Here is a 21,846-nt window from a genome sequence, read left to right on the forward strand (position 1 = left end):
TCCTCCTCCTCCTCCTCCTTCTCCTTCTCCTTCTCCTTCTCCTTCTCCTTCTCCTCCTTCTCCTTCTCCTTCTCCTCCTTCTCCTTCTCCTTCTCCTCCTTCTCCTTCTCCTTCTCCTTCTCTTTCTCTTTCTCCTTCTCCTTCTCCTTCTCCTTCTCCTCCTCCTCCTTCTCTTTCTCTTTCTCTTTCTCTTTCTCTTTCTCTTTCTCTTTCTCTTTCTCTTTCTCTTTCTCTTTCTCTCTTTCTCCTTCTCCTCTCTCCCTCCCTCCATCCCTCCCTCCCTCCTCCCCTTGCTCTTGCTCTCTCTCTCCCACTCTCCCTCTCTCCCTCTCTCCCTCTCTCCCTCTCTCCCTTTGTCCCGCCCTCTCTTTTTCCTTTTGGGTCTTATGGTTTTCAATATAGATAACGAAAGGTTATCTGATGTATACTTTTACCTACTTTCAATTCCCAGTTCCTTTCCAAAATAATCATTTCCAACTATTATTTTCATGTTGGTCCCTTCTCTATCCTAACTGCTCTTTCCTCTCACACACTCCTGTGGCAAACTTCCAACCATTGACCACTCCTCCTGGCCTTGGATATTAGTCTCATACTATATATACATGAATGCAGTCATTCTATATCTGTCCCTCTTCTTCTAACTCGTTTCAGTAAGCATGATACTCTCCATGTCCATCCATTTATAAGCACATTTCATGACTTCATCCTTCCTAAAGGCTGCGTAGTATTCCATTCTGTAGATGTACCGTAATTTCTTTATCCATTGTCTTCTTGGGCACTCATGTTGTTTCCATATTCTGGCTATTGTGAATAATGCTGCAATGAACATAGAAGTACAGATGGCATTTCTGCTGTGTTGTTTAGGGCCTCCAGGGTTTATTCCTAGAAGTGGTATTGCTGAGTCAAATGGGAGCTTAATTTCTAGTTTTTTTTTTTTTTTTTTTTTAAGAAATTCCATATTGTTTTCCAAAAAGGCTGGATCAGTCAGCATTCCCTTTGTTGGAGGGAGGGTCCCTTTCTCCCCACATCCATACCAGCACTGGTTGTTCTTGTTGTTTTGGATGTGTGCCAGTCTTTGTGGTGTGAAATGATATCTTAACTGTTGTTTTGATTTGCGTCTCACTGATGATTAGTAATGTAGAACATTTTTAATTTTAAAATTTTACTTATTTTTTGCCTTTTGGGTCACACCCAGTGATGCTCAGGGGTTCCTCCTGGCTCTGCACTCAGGAATTACTCCTGGCGGTAATTCCTTACCATATGGGGGACCATATGGGATGTCAGAGATTGAGCTCAGGTCCACCACAATAAAGGCACATGCCCTCAGTATTGCTCTGGCCCCAATGTAGAGCTTTTTTTTTTTTTTTTTTTTATGTCTTTTGGCCATCTGAGTTTCTTCTTTGAGGAAGTTTCTGTTCATTTCCTCTCCCCATTTTTTGATGGGGTTGGGAATTTTTTTCTTATTAAGTTCTACCAGTGTCTTATATAACTTTAATATTGTATGATTTATTAATATTAAAGTTATATATGACAGTAGTAGATATGGGTGAGTGCCCTCCATTATTCCAGCGAAAGGAGAGGAGCACAGTCAGTGAGCAAAGATGCACGGGACGATCCCAGAGGCGATCGGCCTGGAGTTGACAGCGTGCATTCACTGTGGGGTCACGCACGATGGCCTTGATTCACCCGGCATTGAACTCCGTAGAGACCAGGGCTTCTGCTGGGGTTGGTCACTTAGACGCCCTGTGCCACAGTTCCAGAGAAAGTGTATGTTCAGCACAGGCCATGTTACAGGCGCAGCGGAGCCGCCCTGATGGTTGAGGAGATGTGGAAATTCCTGAGATGCAGGTTCTCCCCACGCGGTGGCCCGCCTGCTGGGCAGGCCTGTCTGGGGCGGTTGTCTGAGCGTTGCTGTTTAACTCTTTTCTGCCAGAGTGCCAAGAGATGTTGCTGCTGCAGCTTCTCCTGAAGGGAAGCGCTGCAGGGGAATCCCTGCCTTAAAGACTGTGGGGTCCCAGGAGGGTGTTCGAGCTGCAGCTGCAGAGGAAGGGGCCCTGAGCTGGGGTGGCAGGGTGGCAGGGTGCCCCATGTGCTGACACTGCAGTAGCAGTTCTGTCTGTGTATGATGCACACCTTGTCTTGGATCAGATCTGCAGTGGTTGGAGTTTTGGGGTCCAGCGAGGAGGGGGGCCTCCCAAGCTGCTGCTCAGGGGTCCTAGCTGGTTCTACCCTAGCTGGTTCAGCGCCAGGGCCTGTGGCTGCGTCGCTGCTCAAGCCTTGTGGTGCCGGGTATGTGGGCAGTGCTGGGGCCTCGTATGGTTTTTTTAGTTTTGGGGCCACACTGGGTGATGCTTAAGGGTCACTATCTCTCCGGGCCTGGGTTTTTAAGTTAGCTTTAGGAAACTTGATGTGTTAAGTATACAGTAATTTAACACATAGCAGTTATCATCTTCCAGTTATTTCATTTGTGCATTAGTGGTAAAGTTTTTTGCCTTTTTAAAAAGAGGTTTCTCCGTTTAGAGTGTAGTTTGTGTGGCCTGAAAAGACCGCTCGCTTTCTTTCTTTCTTTCTTTCTTTCTTTCTTTCTTTCTTTCTTTCTTTCTTTCTTTCTTTCTTTCTTTCTTTCTTTCTTTCTTTCTTTCTTTCTTTCTTTCTTTCTCCTTCCTTCCTTCCTTCCTTCCTTCCTTCCTTCCTTCCTTCCTTCCTTCCTTCCTTCCTTCCTTCCTTCCTTCCTTCCTTCCTTCCTTCCTTCCTTCCTTCCTTCCTTCCTTCCTTCCTTCCTTCCTTCCTTCCTTCCTTCCTTCCTTCCTTCCTTCGTCACACCCGGCGATGCACAGGGGTTACTCCTGGCTCTTCACTCAGGAATTACTCCTGGTAGTGCTCAGGGGACCATATGGGATGCTGGGATTCAAATCTGGGTCAGCCGCGTGCAAGGCAAACGCGCTACCTGCTGTGCTATCATTCCAGCCCCTTCCTTCCTTCCTTCCTTCCTTCCTTCCTTCCTTCCTTCCTTCCTTCCTTCCTTCCTTCCTTCCTTCCTTCCTTCCTTCCTTCCTTTCTCTCTCTCTCTTCCTCCCTCCCTCCCTCCCTCTCTCCCTTCCTTCCTCCCTTCCTTCCTTCCATCCGTTGTAAGCAGTTTCAGTTGCTAAGGTGATTTCCAGTTTACTGGAGCTCCTGTCAAAACCTCATCAGTCAATATTTCTTAATGGTTTTATCTGTAACATCAAAAAAAACCTTGGTTCGCTACAGTGCTCAGGGAAAGAGCCTGTGTTGTTTCTTCACCAGCAGAGAGCAGAGTGTCCTGCTGGGCTTCAGCCTTTGGTGCCCGAGAACCTAGTGCAGGAGTCCAGGCGTGAGCTCCTTGGCAAGGCCAGAGTGCGCTCCTGAGCACAGAACCAAGAGCAATGGAACATCACAGGTTGTGGGTCTCCCCCCCTGCCCAAATTAGTGTAGAAAACTAGGCGGCTGTAGAGATAATACGTACAGTGTGTAAGGCACTTGCCTTGCATGGGGCCGACCCGGGTCCGATTCCCAGCATCCCGTATGGTCCCCTGAGCACCACCAGGAGTAATTCCTGAGTGCATGAGCCAGGAGTAACCCAAAAACAAAAAAACTAGAAATGGCTTTGGTAGTAACTTAGGCTCAGGCATGAGTGTCCACTGTAAAGGAATGTTGCTCTTCTCAGAGTCAGCCTTCAGCCTGTTCCCCAGCCCAGCAAGCAAGGCGGAGGGGTGACAACTTCTTCCTGCCCTTAATGAGGTAGGACTTAGTTCTCACAACTGGCTTCTGTGTAAGAGAAATTTCAGAGAGTAGATTTTATGGTAAAACTACCAACAGGTTAACTGATTTGATCAGTTTTATTGGTTTTACTAATAATAGGGGCTTTATTATTATTTGCTTTAGAGCCATCCATTTGCTTTCATCAGGGAATTGCCAGTCCCTCAGGAGTTGTGTCTTTAAGAGGTCATGCGTATGCTCCAGTTGATTCCGCTCTGTTCCTCCACACTCTTCTGCTGCGGCCAGACACTTGCCATCTTTTCGGGCCGGCTGAATCACAGCTCCTTCCTCTTCCCCTGGCTGTATTTCCGAGGTGCCATTCAGAGCAGTGGTGGCGTAAGCAAAGACACGTCTGCCTGAGGAGAAGGTGGGGTAGAGTGACACGTGGTAGAGTGCTAACAGACGTGAATGCCAGGGGGTCTGGAAGGAGACAGACGGCTACTGGGTCAGGCCCTAGCGGTTAGTGCTTGGCTGAGTTCCTTACATTCTTAATACGGGCTCCTTTGACACCAGTGATGTCCATGTTAGAAGGAGAGTGCTTAGTTGATGACAGAAAGAATGACTGACGCAGTAAGACTGTTGTTGAAAGTCAGGTTTTTTTTTTTCTCTTTTTGGGTCACACCCGGCGATGCTCAGGGGTTACTCTTAGCTCATGCACACAGGAATTACTCCTGGCAGTGCTCCGGGGACCATATGGGATGCTGGGAATTGAACTCGGGTCAGCCGCGTGCAAGGCAAACGCCCTACCCGCTGTGCTATTGCTCCAGCCCCTTCAGAGGTGTTTGTCTCACCTACGAAACAGATTCCGATGAGCTGTTTATTGAGTTTCCTTGAGGATTGACAGCTGTGGAGGAGATGAGGTGACAAATTGGGATTGTATTCAAATGGGAAGATTGTAAACCTGTAAATTTATAAAAGGGAAGTTATATGGAGAAAATTTAAGTAGCTGTTGGAGTATATTTTATTAAAATAATTTTTTTTTGCTTTCTGGGTCACACCTGGTGATGCTCAGGGGTTACTCCTGGCTCTGCCCTCAGGCATTACTCTTGGCAGTTCTCAGGGAACCATATGGGGATTGAACCTGGGGCGGCCACGTGCAAGGCAAACCTCCCTGCTGTCCTATCAATCTGGCCCCAATCGTATTTAATTTATATCTTTTTCTTTTATTTATGGGGAGGCTTTGGGTTTGAGATCCATGTAGTGAGAATCGAATCCAGGCACTTGCATGCAAAAACATGGGTATTAACCCTTTGAGCTACTTCCCTGGCTCGAGGTGTAATTTTATTTTATTTTGGTTCTTGGGCCGCACCCAGAGTTCTGTGGAGTTTACTCCTGGCACTGCACTTAGGGGTCACTCTTGCAGGAATCCTGGACCGTTTAGGGTGCTGGGGGTTGAACCCTTGTTGACCGTGTGCGAGGCAAGCACTATCGCTCTGGTCCCCCTCTGAAATTGCACCCCCACTCTGGTGCGATTTCAAATAAGGAGATTAGGGAGGAACTTGCGAGAGGATCCAAGGTGAGAGTATCGAGGGGGAGGTACGAGGGCAGAGAGGTGACTCGGGCCTGCGTAAGAGTGCCAAGACCTGCCTCCCAAGAACAGAATTATATTTTGAAAATAAACTTGAGAGTAGATTGTAGGAGGACAGAGAGGAAGAAGGGAGACTTGAGGCACTCGGAGTCAGGCGAGAGAGCTTTAGTTGTTGACTCTGGTTGGTGCAGAGACAGGGCTGGGAAGAGATTTCCTTCTAGGTACTTTGAAGGTATAGTAAAAGTATTTTTAATCAGGAATGATTGAGTCATGTACAAAATAGGCTATCAGTGTAGATTGTTTTCCTTTTTTCCTAAAACTCATCTCTTTAAAAATATGTAATAATTTGTGTGTACTCTCACTTAGTTCCTTGGCTCTAATTTGGTGAGATTTGCTACTAATAATTCATAATAACACTGTGGCTAGATTCGCCTGAACTCTCAACTCACCTTGAGCATGAAGGGACGTGTTAGGAAGGGGCTGGGAGAGCTGTGGGTGGGTGGGTGGGCTACCCACTGCACTGGAATGCGGTGTGGCTTCTTGAAATCCCTGTTTAGAATACTGGCATCGATACTGAGATGCTGGTGGTACCTTGTAGAAAGTCACGCAGTGCAAGGTCGCTAATGCCCAGCCCGTCTTCCCCGACTCCCTCCTGCTTCCGCGTTTTCTGATACTTTTCGGGAGCACCTCGGTCACACTTGGGGCTCGTTCTTACTCAGTGACAAGTCCTTTCTTTTAAAGAGTGTAGTACATCAGAGAAAAAAAGCTTTCCTGGTTTCTTTCAGATTAAAGTTACAAAGAGCTCCAGTGTTTAAGATTCTGTGGGGCACCTTTATGTGAACATGGAATACAGACTTAGCCCCGAATTAATATTATAGTTTCATAGTTGATGTAAGCTCACTCTTGGCGTTCATTTATATGATTTTTATTTATGTATTCTAGAGGTGTTACCATATTAGCATTGATGTGTTATGGACTTATTACCATATTTGGGGGGGTATGTTTTTGTTAAATTATTTCTTTTCTAAGTTTGGCCCACTTTAGTTTTCGGCAGAAGTTCTGGCACTGGATCTAAGTGTCTTCCAAAAACAAAGCAACTATCAAAATTGTTATCATCAATCTTTGGTGATTTTTTTTGTCCAGAAAAATAAGCCATGGACTTTTTGCCCTGTTTGTTCCACCTTTCCAGAGGCACAGAAGCAATGGCATCTGTAATGCAGTCTCTCTCGCCCCCTCCGTGTGCCATGGGGAGAGAGAGGTCTCTGGCCAGGTTTGGGGTGTCCACTTACCATAATACGTACCTTAGTTCTCTTGTTTTTAAATATGTACATCTTTTAGTCAGTTTTTTTTTTTTTAAGTAGATCTGTCCTGATTTCAAAAAATCTAAAGCTTATACGTATTTTTTTCATCTTTTTTGGGCAGAGAGGCAGATGAAGGCTGTAAAAAACCTTTAGAAAGATTGCTGAACATCTGGCAAGAAAGAAGCGTGTATGGCGGCGAGTTCATACAGCAGCTGAAGCTGTCTATGGAGGACTCCAAGAGCCCTCCCCCCAAAGGTAGAGACCCCCCACATGTTTCCCGCCCCAGGTCTTTGCTTTCGAATCCCATATGAAAAGCTGCGGTGGGGGCCGCTGGGAGCCCCCAGCAAGTCTGAGTCTCCAGAGAGAGGATCGTGAGCGATGGTGAGAACTTGGGTGGTGCTCACAGCGTGCCTGCCTGGCCTCGTGTCCGTGCTGCTTTCCATGGACCCCCGAAGTTCTGCTCTCTGTTCTCCTTGGCTTTCCTCCGCTTTCCAGATTTTTCTCTCACCTGGGAAAGAACTAGGTTGTTTAGTGTTGTGGGAAACTGACTAGTACCCTGGATGCTGGGTCCACCCGCGTCCTGCTGCTGACCGCTGTGGGATCTCAGATCAGTGCCTTGCCCCTCTTGGAACTTAGCTTTATGAAGTACTGACGTGTTGCTGGCAGATTGCTGTCTACACTTGATTTTGGTCATTTCCGAACTGCTTAGGATGTCCTAGGAGATCCCGAACATGTATGAAATTTACTAAGAGTATGAATTCTTAAGAATTCGGGTGATTTTAAGAATTCTTAAGAGCTCATGTTATTTTTTTCTTTCGAAAGGACTTAAGCTCAGACATCTGATTCTCTGACTCCTGGGATGCTCTGCAGTCTAATCTTGGTTCTCACAGCGTGTTTGAACTGACACGTGCTCACTGCTGGGCGCTCAGGTCCAGCTGCTACCAGGGAACTTAGGATCCTCAGAGTCTGAATTGACTTCCAGTTCTTCCATCATTCCCCCTCATGCACGGTATTCTTTACCCACGTTAGCATCACTTTTCACTCTGGCTGTTGTGTCTTCACCCCTTTTGTTTCATTTTCGACTGAGATGTCCCAGTCACTGTGTGGTACTTCCACTCTGCCCTCCGAGTGCTGCTCCACTCACATCTTTCCTAGCTGGCCGAGGCCCCTGTTGCCGTTTCCTTTATGTTCCTCTGGATGTTGATTCCCACCTCTGCTCCAGAAATGAGCTAGGATCAGCACATGTGGCGGTGCCATTTGCTCCCCACCATTCACAGTGGACTCTCAGTCTCTTCCAGGTCTGAATTCATATCCATTTCTTAAGGTGGATCACATTTCCCGTCAAATTAAAGACTGGAGACTTTCTAAAACAGACAGGAGTACTGGGGCTGGAGAGAGAGAATAGTGGATGAGGTGCTTGCCTTGCACGTGGCCTGCCCAGATGTTTGATCCCTGGCACCCCATATTTGTCCATGTGCATCTCCAGGAGTGATCCTTGAGCGCAGAGCCAGGAGTAAGGCCTGTGCTTTGCCAGGCGTGGCCCCAAAAGAAAAGAAAACAAAACCAACAAACGGGTACTTTAGACTACGGGTTATTATAATTTTTCTTGGAACAGACAGAACACAATTTTGTGGTCAGTAGTAGTAACTTGTGGAAAAGCTGTTTTTTCCTGCTTTGGATTCTGGTACTGTTTCGTATTGTGTCCTTTGGAAGTAATCTGCATGGTGCTTGGGAATTAGCCAGCATTCTTTTCTCCACTCTGCCTTCGAGTTCATTGGTAAACAGTGCTGATTTTTTAAAACACCTTTGGGCAAGTGGGAGAGCTCTGAAAGACCATGTTTGAAGCTAAGTGTTGAATTTCAATTCAGCAAGCATTTGCCAGGCGTGTGCTGCAAGAAAACAGTTCTGCTAGCTGTGAGGGGAGGAGTGAGGAGTAGGTCTGTACTCGGGGAGCAGCCGGGCAGATTGGGGGATTTGTGGCCATGGTTGTTTAGAACGTAGCTCCGTGGGGTTTTACTTACTTCATTTTACATATTGAACGTCTGTGTAAGCAGGCAGTAGTCCTCTATGTGGAGGGTAATACTTGTGGAAAGACTCTCCCTGTCTCTGTTCAGTCAAGATTCTTAACAGGTGAATCAGTCCCAGTTAACTTGAGCTCTCCGCAGTCTTCACTGGCCCTGGGTTACAGAATACTTGATTAGACTCTTTTAGAATAGTGGCATTTCCTAGAAGTTTGTTTTCAAATTTAAATCATTTCAGCTTTGATTCAGGGATAATTGTCCTCAAACAACGTCCCTTTGACATAAGAATTTTGCTGTGGTTCTTTGACAGTTCCTCCCATGTGATGTTCTGTTTTAGCTTTCTGAGTCTATCCTGTCTCCCTGGGTGCAAGACACTAGCCCCCAGGGCTCCAAGGGCGTCTGCTCACGGGGACACCTAGGCGCTTGTGAACTGGATGGAGCCTCATTGTCGAGTCACACACGTGTCCTCATATGATTTAGAGAGGAAAGCTGCAGAGACCGGGGAAATAATGTTCATTGAGCGCTTACTAGACACCCCCCGGCTGCCTTTCTTTTTGACTTATCTTAGATCCTTACAGCTGCTCTCCTCCAGCTGCTATGTCAAATCATTACACGTCCTTTTCCCGTTTCAGATGAGAACAGTAAGGCTCAAAGGGCTTAGTAATGTTGTCCAAACGGATAATAATCAGACCCGTTAGAGTCCAGCTGACCTTAAAGCCCATTCTTCAGAAAATGACAGTGCAGCTACCCTGGCACTGTGCTTGGGGCTCAGAGTTCCCACCAGCCTTCTGTTCCAAATCTAGCCTGGTCAGTGGGCTTGTGTCAGGGTATGGAGTAATGAGAAGTCACTCAGTTTTCCTGGGCCTGCAGACAGTTGAGCTACTCATAGCGAGAGTTGAAACTCGGACTTCCCCGGGCCTGGGGAAATAGTAAGGAGGTTCCGGTTCTTGCCTTGCACGTGGCCAAGCCTAGTTCCATCCCTAGCACCACGTATAGTCCCCTGAGCACAGCACCTGGAGTGAACGCAGCTGGATGTGGCCCCAGATACTTCCTTACAAAATAAGTCAAAATAAAATAAAATTAGACCTCAGGGGGCCGTCAAGGTGGTCAGCAGGCTGAGCACGGGCTTTGCATACAGGAAGCCTCAGCTTTGACCTGGTCCTCTGTGAGCCCCTCAAGCAGAGCCGGGAGAGTTTCTGAGCATCTGCTGAGTGTGGATCCCAGCACTGCTCATTTCCAGCTGTGTGGCCTCGGGCGCCGCATTTGACCCCTCAGAGCCCCAAATTAAGGCTCTTGCAGCAAACCCTGGTTCAGTCCGTGGCATCATGTATGGTCCCCTGAGCCCCATCAGTACTGTCCCTGGGCACAGAGCCAGGTGACACCAGTAGGGGTGTGGTGAGATCATTGGAGATGTATAGGCTAGGTAGAACTTGTAACATCTTCCCCAATGCTAGCATCTGACCTTCTTAGTTTATAATTATGAACCAGTAGCAAAAGCACTTATATTCTTATGTTCAGCACCTCTGCCCGATCTTGTGCCAGGAGAGAACAGTGGATAGAGCAGCTCTCGGCCCCGTTTCTGAGCTGCATCTCTGGCTGTCACTCAGTTCTGTGAGATGGACATTGGCTGGGTTGTCTGGGCCAGCCCTTCAATTCCCAACTGGGTTTCTCCCCAAGGAAAGTTTAGTGGTCCTAAAAATGGAAACTCCTTCATTTTCCAAGGAGGGAACAAAGAATGTGAGGTGCTGCAAACAGTAATTGCTAATTCTTTTCTCAGTATAAAAGTCACTGTCACTGTCATCCTGTCGCTCATCGATTTGCTTGAGCGGGCACCATTGTGTGACTTGTTACTGTTTTTGGCATATCTAATACACCATGGGTAGTTTGCCAAGCTCTGCCATGCGGGTGGGATACTCGTATAGGTAGCTTGCCGGGCTCTCTAAGAGGGCTGGAGGAATCGAACCTGGGTCAGTTGCGTGCAAGGCAAACTCCCTACTTGCTGTGCTTTCGCTCCAGCCCCAGTATAAAAGTAATTTTTTTGTTGTTGTTGGCTTTTTGGGTCACACCCAGCAATGCTCAGGGCTGACTCCTGGCTCTGCACTCAGGAATCACTCCTGGCGGTGCTCAGGGAACCATATGGGATGCTGGGAATTGAACCCTGGTCAGTCGCATTCAAGGCAAATGCCCTACCCACTGTACTATCACTCCAGCTCCCAAAAGCAATATTTTTTTAAAAGTCAGTTATACCCCAGATTTTCTTTAAATTAAAAAACAAAACAAAACATGAAATTTGTAAGATTTTCTGCCTGCTTAATTCCCCCCCAAAATTAAATTAATTTAGAAGATCCAGCTTCACTGGTAGATGACTTGTGTTTCATAAATAATCTGAGGGTCTTCGGGCCAGCCTTCTGCCTTAAAGTCAGTCTCCACTCTGTCCTGGTACCTAAGGTGTCAGTCACCTCAGTCAGGTCTACAAAAACCTTTAGGGAATCATTGCCTGGAGGTGAGCTGAGCCCCCCAGCCTGTGGAGACTTGGAGACAGGCTTTCGTGTCAAAGAGAAGAACGCACTGGGCGTTGTTGGGGCCACCTCAGTGTTCGCAGTGTTGTGAGCAGGGCCACAGTGGTCATTTCAAGGTGCCCCAGTTTACACTCAGGTGTGGGACTGTGCCACAGATCTCCTGTCATTTTTAGTGGCTGTGTCTAGGCTGAGAATGGTCACCCTGCTGCTCACTTTGTCCGGCTGAGTGAGAGCCACGCCGCCTGTTCGTGTGAAGGCAGCGCTGGTGGGCGTTACTGGCTCAGGACTCGGCGAGAAGGCTCCGAGATCCCAGCTCGGGAGATGAGCAGCAGGCGACTCACTGTCTCTGTTAGCCAGGGGAGGCCAGGTCACTTGCCTGTGTGCTCTCGCCGTGGCCCCTGGGGTCCTCAGCCTCAGGGCTCCAGTTGGGTCCTGCCAACGTCCAAGGGCCGGAGGAAGGGAACTTGAAGCCAGGCCCAGAGCAGCCCTTCAAGCTCACACGCTTCAGACTCTGCTGGATGGAGAGGCCCAGAGGGCTGGTCAGCGGCCCCCTCTCCCCCAGGCCCACCAGCGACTCCCGAAGCCCTGAAGGTCACAGGTAGGACAGTGGGTAGGGCACCTGCCTTGGGTCAACCTGGATGGCATCTAGTCAGACCTAGTCTTCTGAGCACTACCAGGAGTGATCTTGAGCTCAGAGCCAGGAGCAGGGCTGGGCATGGCCCCTCCCCCATCTGAAAAACAAACACAAAACAGTTGAAGGCCGAAGAGGGAGAGGTAGTGAGGGGAGCTGGGGGATTCTCAGGATACCACCATTGCCTCGATCAAGCTTTGAACTTGGGTGTCCACACCAGCGCTTGAACAGAGGCAAGAGGGCTACGCACTCAGCTTCCAGAGTGTGACTGTAGTAAAGGTCTAGTCTTGGCTGGCAGGGGAGTGACTAGGGCAGGGGTCTGGCCAGGATGTCAGAGGACAGAGGGCCCAGAGGGGCTCTGGGAAGCAGCCCCCAGTGAGTGGCCTCTGAGCCTGCACCCTGCACCCTGCACCCAGAGGGTCTCGTGAGGGCGAGTGTTGATACAGGAAGTGGCAGCCCAGGCTCGGGGGCCTGTGGGTGAGGGAGAAGTAGCCGTCCCCCGCACAGACAGTGGTGTCAGTGGAGAAGGGGGCTCCCAGCTGACCAGCTTTCATGGCGGAAATGGATGTGACATGATTCTCAGCGCTCTCAGGGAGTGGGGTGTAGGGGGTGGTAGGGAGAGCCTGGCGTAGGAGGTGGCCGGCATTGTAGGGCCTCAGGCTGGGCTCCAGAAGCCACTGGGTGCCAAGACGCAGTGGGCTGGGCAGGGGTTGGGTATTGTGTGGCTCATGTGGTTTTCTGTTGAATGGTTTCTCAGAGGGTTTGAAAACAGGAGGAGTCGAGTTTTTTTTCTGCCTTCTTTTAGAGTGATTAGCAGTTTGAGTGGTTTTCCAGGTGTTCGACTGGAGCAAAACAAGAGCACAATTGCTTTTCTCTTTCTGCTCCAGAGTGGCCACTTCGCTGCAGTGGCCGGTGTCTGCACAGACCGTATTGTGCGCTGGTAGTTCATTGGGCAGCTACTATGAGCACAGTGCTGTTAGCTGTTCCGCATGAGACGACAGCTCTGGGCCGGAGGGTAGTGCAGTGGGTAGCGCTCTCGCCCTGCCTGCAGTCTACCGTGGATGGTCCCCGGGCACCAGCAGGAGTGCTCTCTGAGCACGGTGGGCGTGGCTACCCCCATTGCAGACCCAGTGTCTGACTGCGCACACTGCATGGCAGGCCGGGGCTGGCCACGTGACCGGGAGAGCTGAGGCTGCGTAAGGATCCTGCCGGGGAAGTGGCCGTTGTTCTGTGGCTGTCAACATTTTGGTCAAGGAATTAAAACTCTGTTGATCACAAGTGTACCTGTAAACAAGGTAGTCATACTAGGGGTAATTTAGCATAGAATGAAAATTAGAAACTTTGAGGATAAAAATGTCAGATCTGGGGGCCGGAGCGATAGCACAGCAGGTAGGGCGTTTGCCTTGCACGCGGCCGACCCGGGTTCGATCCCCGGCATCCCATATGGTCCCCCAAGCACCGCCAGGGGTAATTCCTGAGTGTAAAGCCAGGAGTAACCCCTGAGCATCGCTGGGTTGTGACCCAAAAAGCAAAAAAAAAAAAAAAAAAATGTCAGATCTGTGTGTGGCTTCTCGAGTGTGGTGTGCAGAAAGCCGGCCTTAGGGTCCGAGCACGCGCCTGTCTGTGTGCAGCCCCTGCCAGTGTCCTGTCATCTGTGCTCGCAGTGTGGGGGGAGATGGCTCTAGTGTTCTGTCACGGGAAGGCTCTTGTTGGCATCACTGCCTGTGGGCATTGTCACCCTTCTCATCGTAGCCAGTTTCCTCACCTGACTTCTCGCCTGAGTCTTGAATCTGGGGCGGTGGGCGTCCAGCTTCCTCAGAGCCAACTGTTTCTTTGGTGGCTCCATTTAGAGTCCTTCATCTATCACTTCCAGCATCATTTTTAGCTTCTTTGCTTCCCTTTCCTCTTCGGTCGATTCCCTTCTGAGTATTCATCTTAATAAAATGTCATGGATTTTATCACCAGGAGACAAAGAGACAACACAGCTAAACACTTTGCTGTCTCTGTGTGACCTGAATAGCAGATGTGCAGTGACCAATCAGTGACCTTGAAAGAAGTGATGTGATTGGTCACTGGTCACGATGCACCGCTCTTATTTATATGGTGGTTTGGGGGCTGAAGTTAGCAGCAAGGTTTGTTCTTTATGCATTTACCCAGAGCTGTATGCCATGGTAACTGAAATTTGAACCTTGTTTTTGAAGAACTGGTGTAATTTAAACCTTGGTAACAAATCTGCTCATAGTAGAATCACGCTGAGTAAGGGCCATCTGCATTGCAAATGCTGCTATTCCTCTGCATAGTCTTTTTCTTTTTATTAAAAAATAATAATAATTGGGGCTGGAGCAATAGCACAGCGGCTAGGGCGTTTGCCTTGCACGAGGCCAACCTGGGTTCGATTCCCAGCATCCCATATGGCCCACTGAGCACCTCCAGGGGTAATTCCTAAGTGCAGAGCCAGGAGTAACCCCTGTACATTGCCGGGTGTGACCCAAAAAGCAAAAAATAAATTAAAATTAAAAAAAAGAATAAAACCCATGAAATTGACCTAGCTTTCACATCAAACAATAGTTTGGTCAGTTTATATATTTATATATTATATCATATTACATATATATAGTAGAAAACAGAAACCATGTCCTTGCTCTCAGAAGGTCTTTATTCTGGGATGGGGGCCTGAACTTGCTCCCCGGTACATGGGGTGAGATTTGGGAGGTGGAGGAACTGGTTTGTCCTGGTCTGGGGAGGGGGGGAAATCCCCCTTTTCTGACAGCTGGAGGAGTAGGTAGGTGAAACTCAGTAATTTGTGTATGATAGAAAGAGCAAATTTTAAATTATTCTGCTTTTCTGGGTCTTTATTTCCTTACCTATAAAATAGAATTACCATATCTCAGAATGTTCAGGACTATATAGAGACAAATGCAGCACGGAGCACATGTGCACATCCAGAATTTTCTTTACTTTCCAAACTAGACTTTGTCTTTACATGTATGTCCCACAGGTGTTAGAACTTACTTTGTATCAATCCAGTTTGATGCAGAAGGAATGACTTTGGAATTAAAGCACATCAATTTAAAATCATCCAGGAATAGATCGTGGTTTTTTTTTTTTTTTTTTTTGCTTTTTTTGGGGAGGGATCACACCCGGCGATGCACAGGGGTCACTCCTGGCTCTGCACTCAGGAATTACCCCTGGCGGTGCTCAGGGGACCATATGGGATGCTGGGAATTGAACCTGGGTCGGCCGCATGCAAGGCAAACGCCCTAGCCGCTGTGCTATCGCTCCAGCCCCCAGCTTTTGTCTTCTTACAGATGTTTTTTTTTTGTTTTTGTTTTTTTTTTTTGCTTTTTGGGTCACACCTGGCAATGCACAGGGGTTACTCCTGGCCAGAATAGATCATTTTAAAAAATGTAAAATAGTCTCCAAAGTAGTTAATTTTAAAATGGTAACAACTTGTTTTTCTGAGTATTTTCAATCATATTCACAGCAGTGGTTCTTTTGAATTTTAAAGGTAAATTTAGTCTTGTTTTTAAAGAAATAGTTCACAGGATACTTGCGTTTAGAGTTTTGGCTGCAATCTTATCTGTTTATGTTTGAAATAAACTCTCTACAAATGGTCACATGTTTCAGCTTACTTCATTATATTATCTGATGGTTTTCTCACTGTTTTATTTGTCCTGTTGACCTTTGAGATTCTGAGGTTTGGTGGCGTGAGAGGGTGCAGGAGCTGCGGGCATGCTCTGCCAGTCGGAGGCCCAGGTGTGATCCCTGGCAGCACCAGGGTGTGGCCAACCCAGGCCCCTGTTCCCAGAATTGATGGTGAAGTTTTTTTTTTTTTTTTATTTTTGGGTCGCACCCGGCGATGCACAGGGGTTACTCCTGGCTCTTCACTCAGGAATTACTCCTGGCGGTGCTCAGGGGACCATATGGGATGCTGGGATTAGAACCCGGGTCGGCCGCGTGCAAGGCAAGCGTCCTACCCGCTGTGCTATCTCTCCAGCCCCTTGATGGTGAAGTTTTAAATTAAATGTGTTTCCCTCCTAGAGGTGTGTTTCAGGGGCATTTTCTAATGAGGTAGTCTGAGCTGACTATTCACAGGCCAGTGGACTCCTCTGTAGTGTCGGGAACTGGCACCATTTTGCAGTGACTGGCGTGAGGGTTCATCTCGGCGGACTCTGGGCTGTCTGTCCTCTTCAGTCTTACCTGGGGCCTGTCGTGCGTTTGACGCACACCGACTTGTGTAGACGGTAACCCACGTTCATCACTTTAAAATTACTTTTAGCGACAGAGGAGAAGAAATCTCTGAAGAGAACGTTTCAGCAGATACAAGAGGAAGAGGATGATGACTACCCTGGGAGCTACTCGCCCCAGGACCCTTCCGCTGGACCCCTCCTGGTACGTTTCACCCCGGGCAGTGACTGAGTGGACGATTGTGGCCACCAGGTGGCGCTGCTGACCAGTAGCATGACGCTCTGGAGGGTGGCTCCCTGGGCACAGCCTCCAGGCACTGGGCCCTGCTTCTCTGTGCGCCCTGACGCCGAGAGGGATTTCTGTTTTATAGTGCACTTAGGCTCGGGGTCTGTTGGATGCTGAGAGTTGAAAATACTCTTCAAAAGATCTTTGTGAAAGGTAGATAACCTATAAAAACAGGAGAAGGCCCCTGCCGTGACTTGTCTTCACTGGGACAGATGGTTCTCCTCAAAAACTCCCTGTTCTCTGCAGCAGGCTCTGGCCACAGCAGACGCCTGTGCGGGAACAATGTCAGTGTTCAAACAAGGAAGTCGCCTTCCCTGACTTAATAACCGTCGGTTTGCCTTGTTTGGCACTTCGTGTAAGTCAGTGTGTGAGCTGTCACTGGTTTAGGTGAGTGATTCACTTCTTTATAGCCTCAGGAAGGAAACGAGGCTCCAGGGGACAGATTCGTGCACTGATGTCCTCATTTGCATGTGGGTCTGACTCCATGCTCTTTTAACTGAGTTACGTGTCCTCTTTTGTTCAAAATGCCTTTATTACACCTGGGTATGTTCAAGGCCTATGTAAATAGGAGGCATGTTCTGATTTGTGTGTTCAGGTGTTGAATTAGACAAGGGACTAAATCAAAACAGCATTAGGTTACAAGTGCACTTTAAAACTTTCAAGAGAGAGGGCCGAAGCGACAGTACAGCAGGTAGATAGTTTGCCTTGCATGCAGCAGACGTAGATTTGATCCCCGGCATCCCATAGGGTCCCCAGAGCACTGCCAGGAGTAATTCCTGAGTGCAGAGCAAGGAGAAACCCCTGAGCATCGCCAGGTGTGACCCAAAAAAGCAAAAATCAAAACCAAAAAACCCGCAACAACAAGACTTTGAAGAGAGCACCTGGATTAATGACCTTTATAGTCCTTTGGCTGCGTTGTCAGGTATCCCCAGAGCATGACAGGTAGACTGATGTATCAGTGTTCTCATCGGTACTTGGACAGTTTAGAAACGCTTTCTGATAGTACAGAGTTTCCATTCTTGGTTTGCTCTTTGTAGCTTTTCCTGCTTATGATGAATAAGTTTAACATTTTGTATTTAGGAATGGTTGCCAAAATGGAAAAGTGTCATTTTGGTGGTATTGATTTTGTAGCGCACACTTCGGGAAGGATTTTGAAGTAGGTGGTGCCCTGCCACGGAGTCGGCCCGCGCATGGTCGCTGAGTAGCTGTGGTGGCACGCTGGGCTCTCAGCGAGACCGTTCTTTGCTTGGAAACACGCGCCATGGAAACGAGTGGGACCAGCCGGGCTGTTTTCTCGATTGCAGGAAAACATGCTCTTACGAGTTATTTTGAAGAGTTCTATAGTTTATTAATATTCTGCCACATGCTTAGAAATTTCTGGTTTTATATTGTCTCAGAAGCCATCTCATCAACCAGAATAAGCTGTGGAATAAAGAATAGTTTTTCCTTATGGCAGGAATGAGTTTTTAAGAGTGTATCTGCTTCATTTGGCTTCAGCTGATTTTTGTTAAGTCCCTTCTTTTTTTTTTTTTTGCTTTTTGGGTCACACCCGGCGATGCACAGGGGTTACTCCTGGCTCTGCACTCAGGAATGACTCCTGGCAGTACTCAGGGGACCGTATGGGATGCTGGGATTAGAACCTGGGTCGGCTGTGTGCAAGGCAAACGCCCTACCCGCTGTGCTATCACTCTAGCCCCTTAAGTCCCTTTTTTAATGGCTCGTGTTGTCATCTTTATACAGACCGAGGAACTAATCAAAGCTCTGCAGGACCTGGAAAACGCTGCTTCAGGGGATGCAACGGTCCGGCAGAAGATCGCGTCTCTGCCCCAGGAAGTGCAGGACGTGTCTCTGCTGGAGAAGATCACGGGTGAGAAGGGGGCGTCTGGGGGAACGAGGAGCGATCTGCCCACACCAGGGCTCCGCTCATGCTTAGAGCTGCAGCACAGACTTCCCGTGCGGCGACTGGGGGGCATTTGGAGCTTAACTCCTGTGTGGAACAGGGTGGCTGTTGAAGTCGCCTGGGCTTGAGGAGTGAGCCTAGGCATGATCAGGGCAGTGGCGGCCTGCCGCAGCCTGCGTGCTCTGGTCTCGGGAAGCAGTGCAGGTGGGGGGCAAGCATTAAAGTTGAGATGTTGTCACTAGGGAACTGTCATGAGTCCGCACCCTGTGGGGGGTACACGGCACACGGCACCCCCGTAGATGACGGCGCCGTCAGCGGAGCCCCAGCTGTGTGCTGAGTCAGTGGTGCGCCTTCTGGGTCACCCCAGCCCATCAGGGGGCCGTTGGTCCTCCCACGGTAGGTGTGGGGAAGTGGAAGGCGAGAAAGCCCAGCCTGATGACTTACAGAGACTGTTCTGTGCCGCCCAGGACCATCTCCTGCCAGGGCGGGCCCTCCTTGCCATCAGAGGGGCCAGACTGGCCTGGGGAGTGCTCCGCTGCCACACTCAGCACACGGCTGCTGGAACCCGTGTTCTGTCCGAAGCTTTTTCCAGACCCCCTACTTTCCCCCGCCAGTTTCTTCATTTGTCTGCCTCAGTGACTTCCTGTCTACCCACCCGCTTATGAAATACTTCCTGCATTCAACCACTGTCTAAGGCCCACTGAATAGTGCTGTCTATCCACAGCAGGAGTTAAGTGCTAAGAGGAAAAAGCAGGGGTTGGGGGTGGAGGGTAAGTCGGGTTATTTTGTTCATGTGTTCTTTAGTGCTGGGAATTGAACCCAGGGCTTCTTATTTGCAAAGCATGTGTCATACCACTGAGCTACAGTCCCAGCTCTCACTGTGATTTGCGAAGCTATTCAGAGTTGGGTTCCAGCACCAATCCCACCCCCAGTGTCAGGCCCCCTGTGTTTGGTCAGACAACCCTAGCCCTTGCAGGCAGTTTTACTATCTTTGATTCCGGGGCTCCATGTGGTGGTGCTGTGGGGGGCAGCCCCAACTCCTGGGAGTGCTCGGGAGACCTGTGGGGCATGCCGGAACCAGCAAGGGCCCCCCGCATGCAGGATGCAAAGATGCACTCTAGCACCCGAGCTCTCTTTCTGGCCAGCGAGGCGACCGTTTATTCACTTACTGTTGGGGCCCACACCAGGGGTCACTCAGGGATCATTTCGGGAAATACTCTGGGGAACGTAAGTGAATCTGGGAGTTGAACCCTGGTTGGCCACATGTGAGGCAAATACCCTACTTGTCTGCGGCTCTGGGGAGCTGCAAAAGACTTCCTGGTTGGAGATGCAACAGTGCAGGAGGCGTGTTGCCCCATTCCCATCCCGGATGAAACAGTCTGTTGACCTTTCCACCTTTCCCAGCCATCACTCTTTATGGCCTCAGATTCTTCTCTAGTTGGCTAGAGTTTATTTTGCTTTCTCAGAGGTGAGGGGGCAAAGGACGGCTCCCGGTGTGTGTTCAAGGGTCATGGGCACTGTTCCCAGCCACTCTCGGCCAGATAGGCCAGACGGCTCAGTGAGGCCCCAGGCGCAGTGCTGGGGGCCGTCCGTCTAGAGGTGCAGAGGGGGTTTATATCACTCCTTCACAGCTCTTCTCCCTCACTGCAGTCTCCTGGCAGAAACCCAGCATATCTCCAATTTAACCCTTTTTGTTTCCTTTTTTACTCCTGGGATTGCACCTAAGATTTCATACATGCGAAGAGGTGCTTGCCACTGTGAGTCACGTTCCAGCCTAAATTCAGCTTTTAAGAATCTGTAATGTGGGCCAGAAAGATATTCAGTGGGTAAAGCATTTGTGTTGCAATTGGCTGACCTAGGTTCAATCTCTAGCATTTCATGTGGTCCCCTGAGCCCCGCCAGGAGTGATCCCCTAGCACAGAGCGAGGAGTAAGCCCTTAGCACAATCAGGTGTGGCCCAAAAGTAATAAAAAAATTGAAAATTAAAAGCTATAATAGATCATTTTTGTTTTTACTATTGGAATCATGATCTGCAAAAACAAGGAGCAAGTGAAGCCAGTTAATATGTAAAATTAGCCGTGTATTTAATTTCATCCATCTTTTTGGCCTGAAGGTTTTTTTTTTTTTTTTTAGCTTTTTGGGTCACACCCAGCGATGCTCAGGGGTTACTCCTGGCTTTGCACTCAGGAATTACTCCTGGCGGTGCTTGGGGGACCATATGGGATGCCGGGGATCGAACCCGGGTCGGCTGCGTGCAAGGCAAACGCCCTACCCGCTGTGCTATCGCTCCGGCCCCTGGCCTGAAGGTTTTATGCGTGGCTTTTAAAGGCTGTGTATTTATTTAGATGGTTAATTGTGGCAGAACAGAACGAATCGCCTGTCTCACCCATTTCCAATGTGCAGTTCAGCAGCAGTAAATATTATACTCCCCTGATTGTGCAACCAACTTCCGGAGCTGTGTACATCTTAGAAAACCAAAACTGTGCCCATGAAGCAATATCAGCTCATTGCCCGCCCTGAGTCCTGGACTCTCTGCTCCTGGTCCCTCTCCCAGACCTGCGCAGCCCCCTGTGGCTGAGGGGGCAGACGGGTTTCTGTGGCTGAACGTGTTGTCCCTGACTCGGCTTCTTCCCTACTCAGACCTGTGCCTTCTCGCCCACTCGAAGGGCGTTGCTCCAGCAGTTCTCCCCCTTCCTCTGTGTCTTCCCGGTTTCTTCCCTGTTGGGTCATTCTCAGCGCACAGATGTGTGTTTTTCCCCCCCTCTCCCCACATCTCCTTTGCTGGAGTCCTGCTGCGTGTCCCTGCCCCGCACCGCCATTCCTGCTGGGGCGCCTGTGCTCGCCTCTCCTCCCCCCTTCTCCCTGCCAGGCTGGCGCTGTTCCTGCCACTGGGGACTTGAACGTTCATTGCGAGATTCCACGGCAAAATTTCTGCCCAGTTTTAACCTTAGTGATTTGATCCAGTGATTTTTTTTTTTCCCTTCGTGGAAATAATTTTCCACTTGGTGTGGTGGACAGAGTAATGACTCAAACCCCTCTGACCGTAGATGTCCAAGAGCTAATTCACAGGGCCCGTGAGTACTTTATCTTACATGCATAAAGAGGTTTTGCAGGTATGAGCAAGAATCTGGAGGTGAGGAGATGGTCCTGGACTGTTCAGTGGGCCCAGTGTCGTCGTGGGGGTTTGTAGGATGAAGGTGGGGGCCGAGTCAGGAGTGGAAGCGGAAATTGGAGTGTCGCATTTGCAATGTGGAGGAAGGGGCCGTGATAATAAATACTAAGAGAGTGCTTCTCCGTTGGCCGAGGCTGCCCTCATGGTGATGGTTATTATAACAGCAGTCACGCGCTACCACTCCATGTTCTAGTTTTCCTCTTCTCTCTGGTAATATCTTTCCGGTCTCTTTTGCTGGTTTACTCACTTTTAATGTTTTAATACTGACTTCTCTGGGGAGGGGTGGAGAGGGCTTGCACCCAGCCAGTGTTGAGCTGCTTCCTGACTCTGGCTGCACTGCCTCTCTGGCCTTGCCGGCCGCCTTCAGCTCCGTTTGGTGACCTCTTTAGCCAGTGTCCTACTGACGCTCCTAATGCACGTCCCTCCTGTTGGCCTCTCCCGGAACTCGAGACCCCTTACCTCCCAGCCCCACACATGCAATTGGGGAGCATTTTCCATGCATTCACTTAAAGTAGGTAGGTTTC

General features: G+C 49.1%; 1 protein-coding gene across 2 annotated transcripts in view; it reads left to right on the plus strand.

Annotated features, from left to right (window-relative positions):
* RPRD1B (regulation of nuclear pre-mRNA domain containing 1B) overlaps positions 1-21,846 on the plus strand; it is a 57,153-nt gene that overhangs the window by 10,004 nt on the left and 25,303 nt on the right. The window contains exons 3-5 of one of the 2 annotated variants that reach the window (XM_004612638.2): positions 6,728-6,861; positions 16,057-16,169; positions 17,991-18,117. In XM_004612638.2, the coding sequence (XP_004612695.2) occupies positions 6,728-6,861; positions 16,057-16,169; positions 17,991-18,117 (374 nt within the window). The remainder of the gene's footprint in view (positions 1-6,727; positions 6,862-16,056; positions 16,170-17,990; positions 18,118-21,846) is intronic. The other variant, XM_055139273.1, reaches the window with a different exon arrangement.

Source organism: Sorex araneus, chromosome 5 (genome assembly GCF_027595985.1).
Source record: "Sorex araneus isolate mSorAra2 chromosome 5, mSorAra2.pri, whole genome shotgun sequence".
In the NCBI taxonomy this organism is placed as follows: domain Eukaryota; kingdom Metazoa; phylum Chordata; class Mammalia; order Eulipotyphla; family Soricidae; genus Sorex; species Sorex araneus.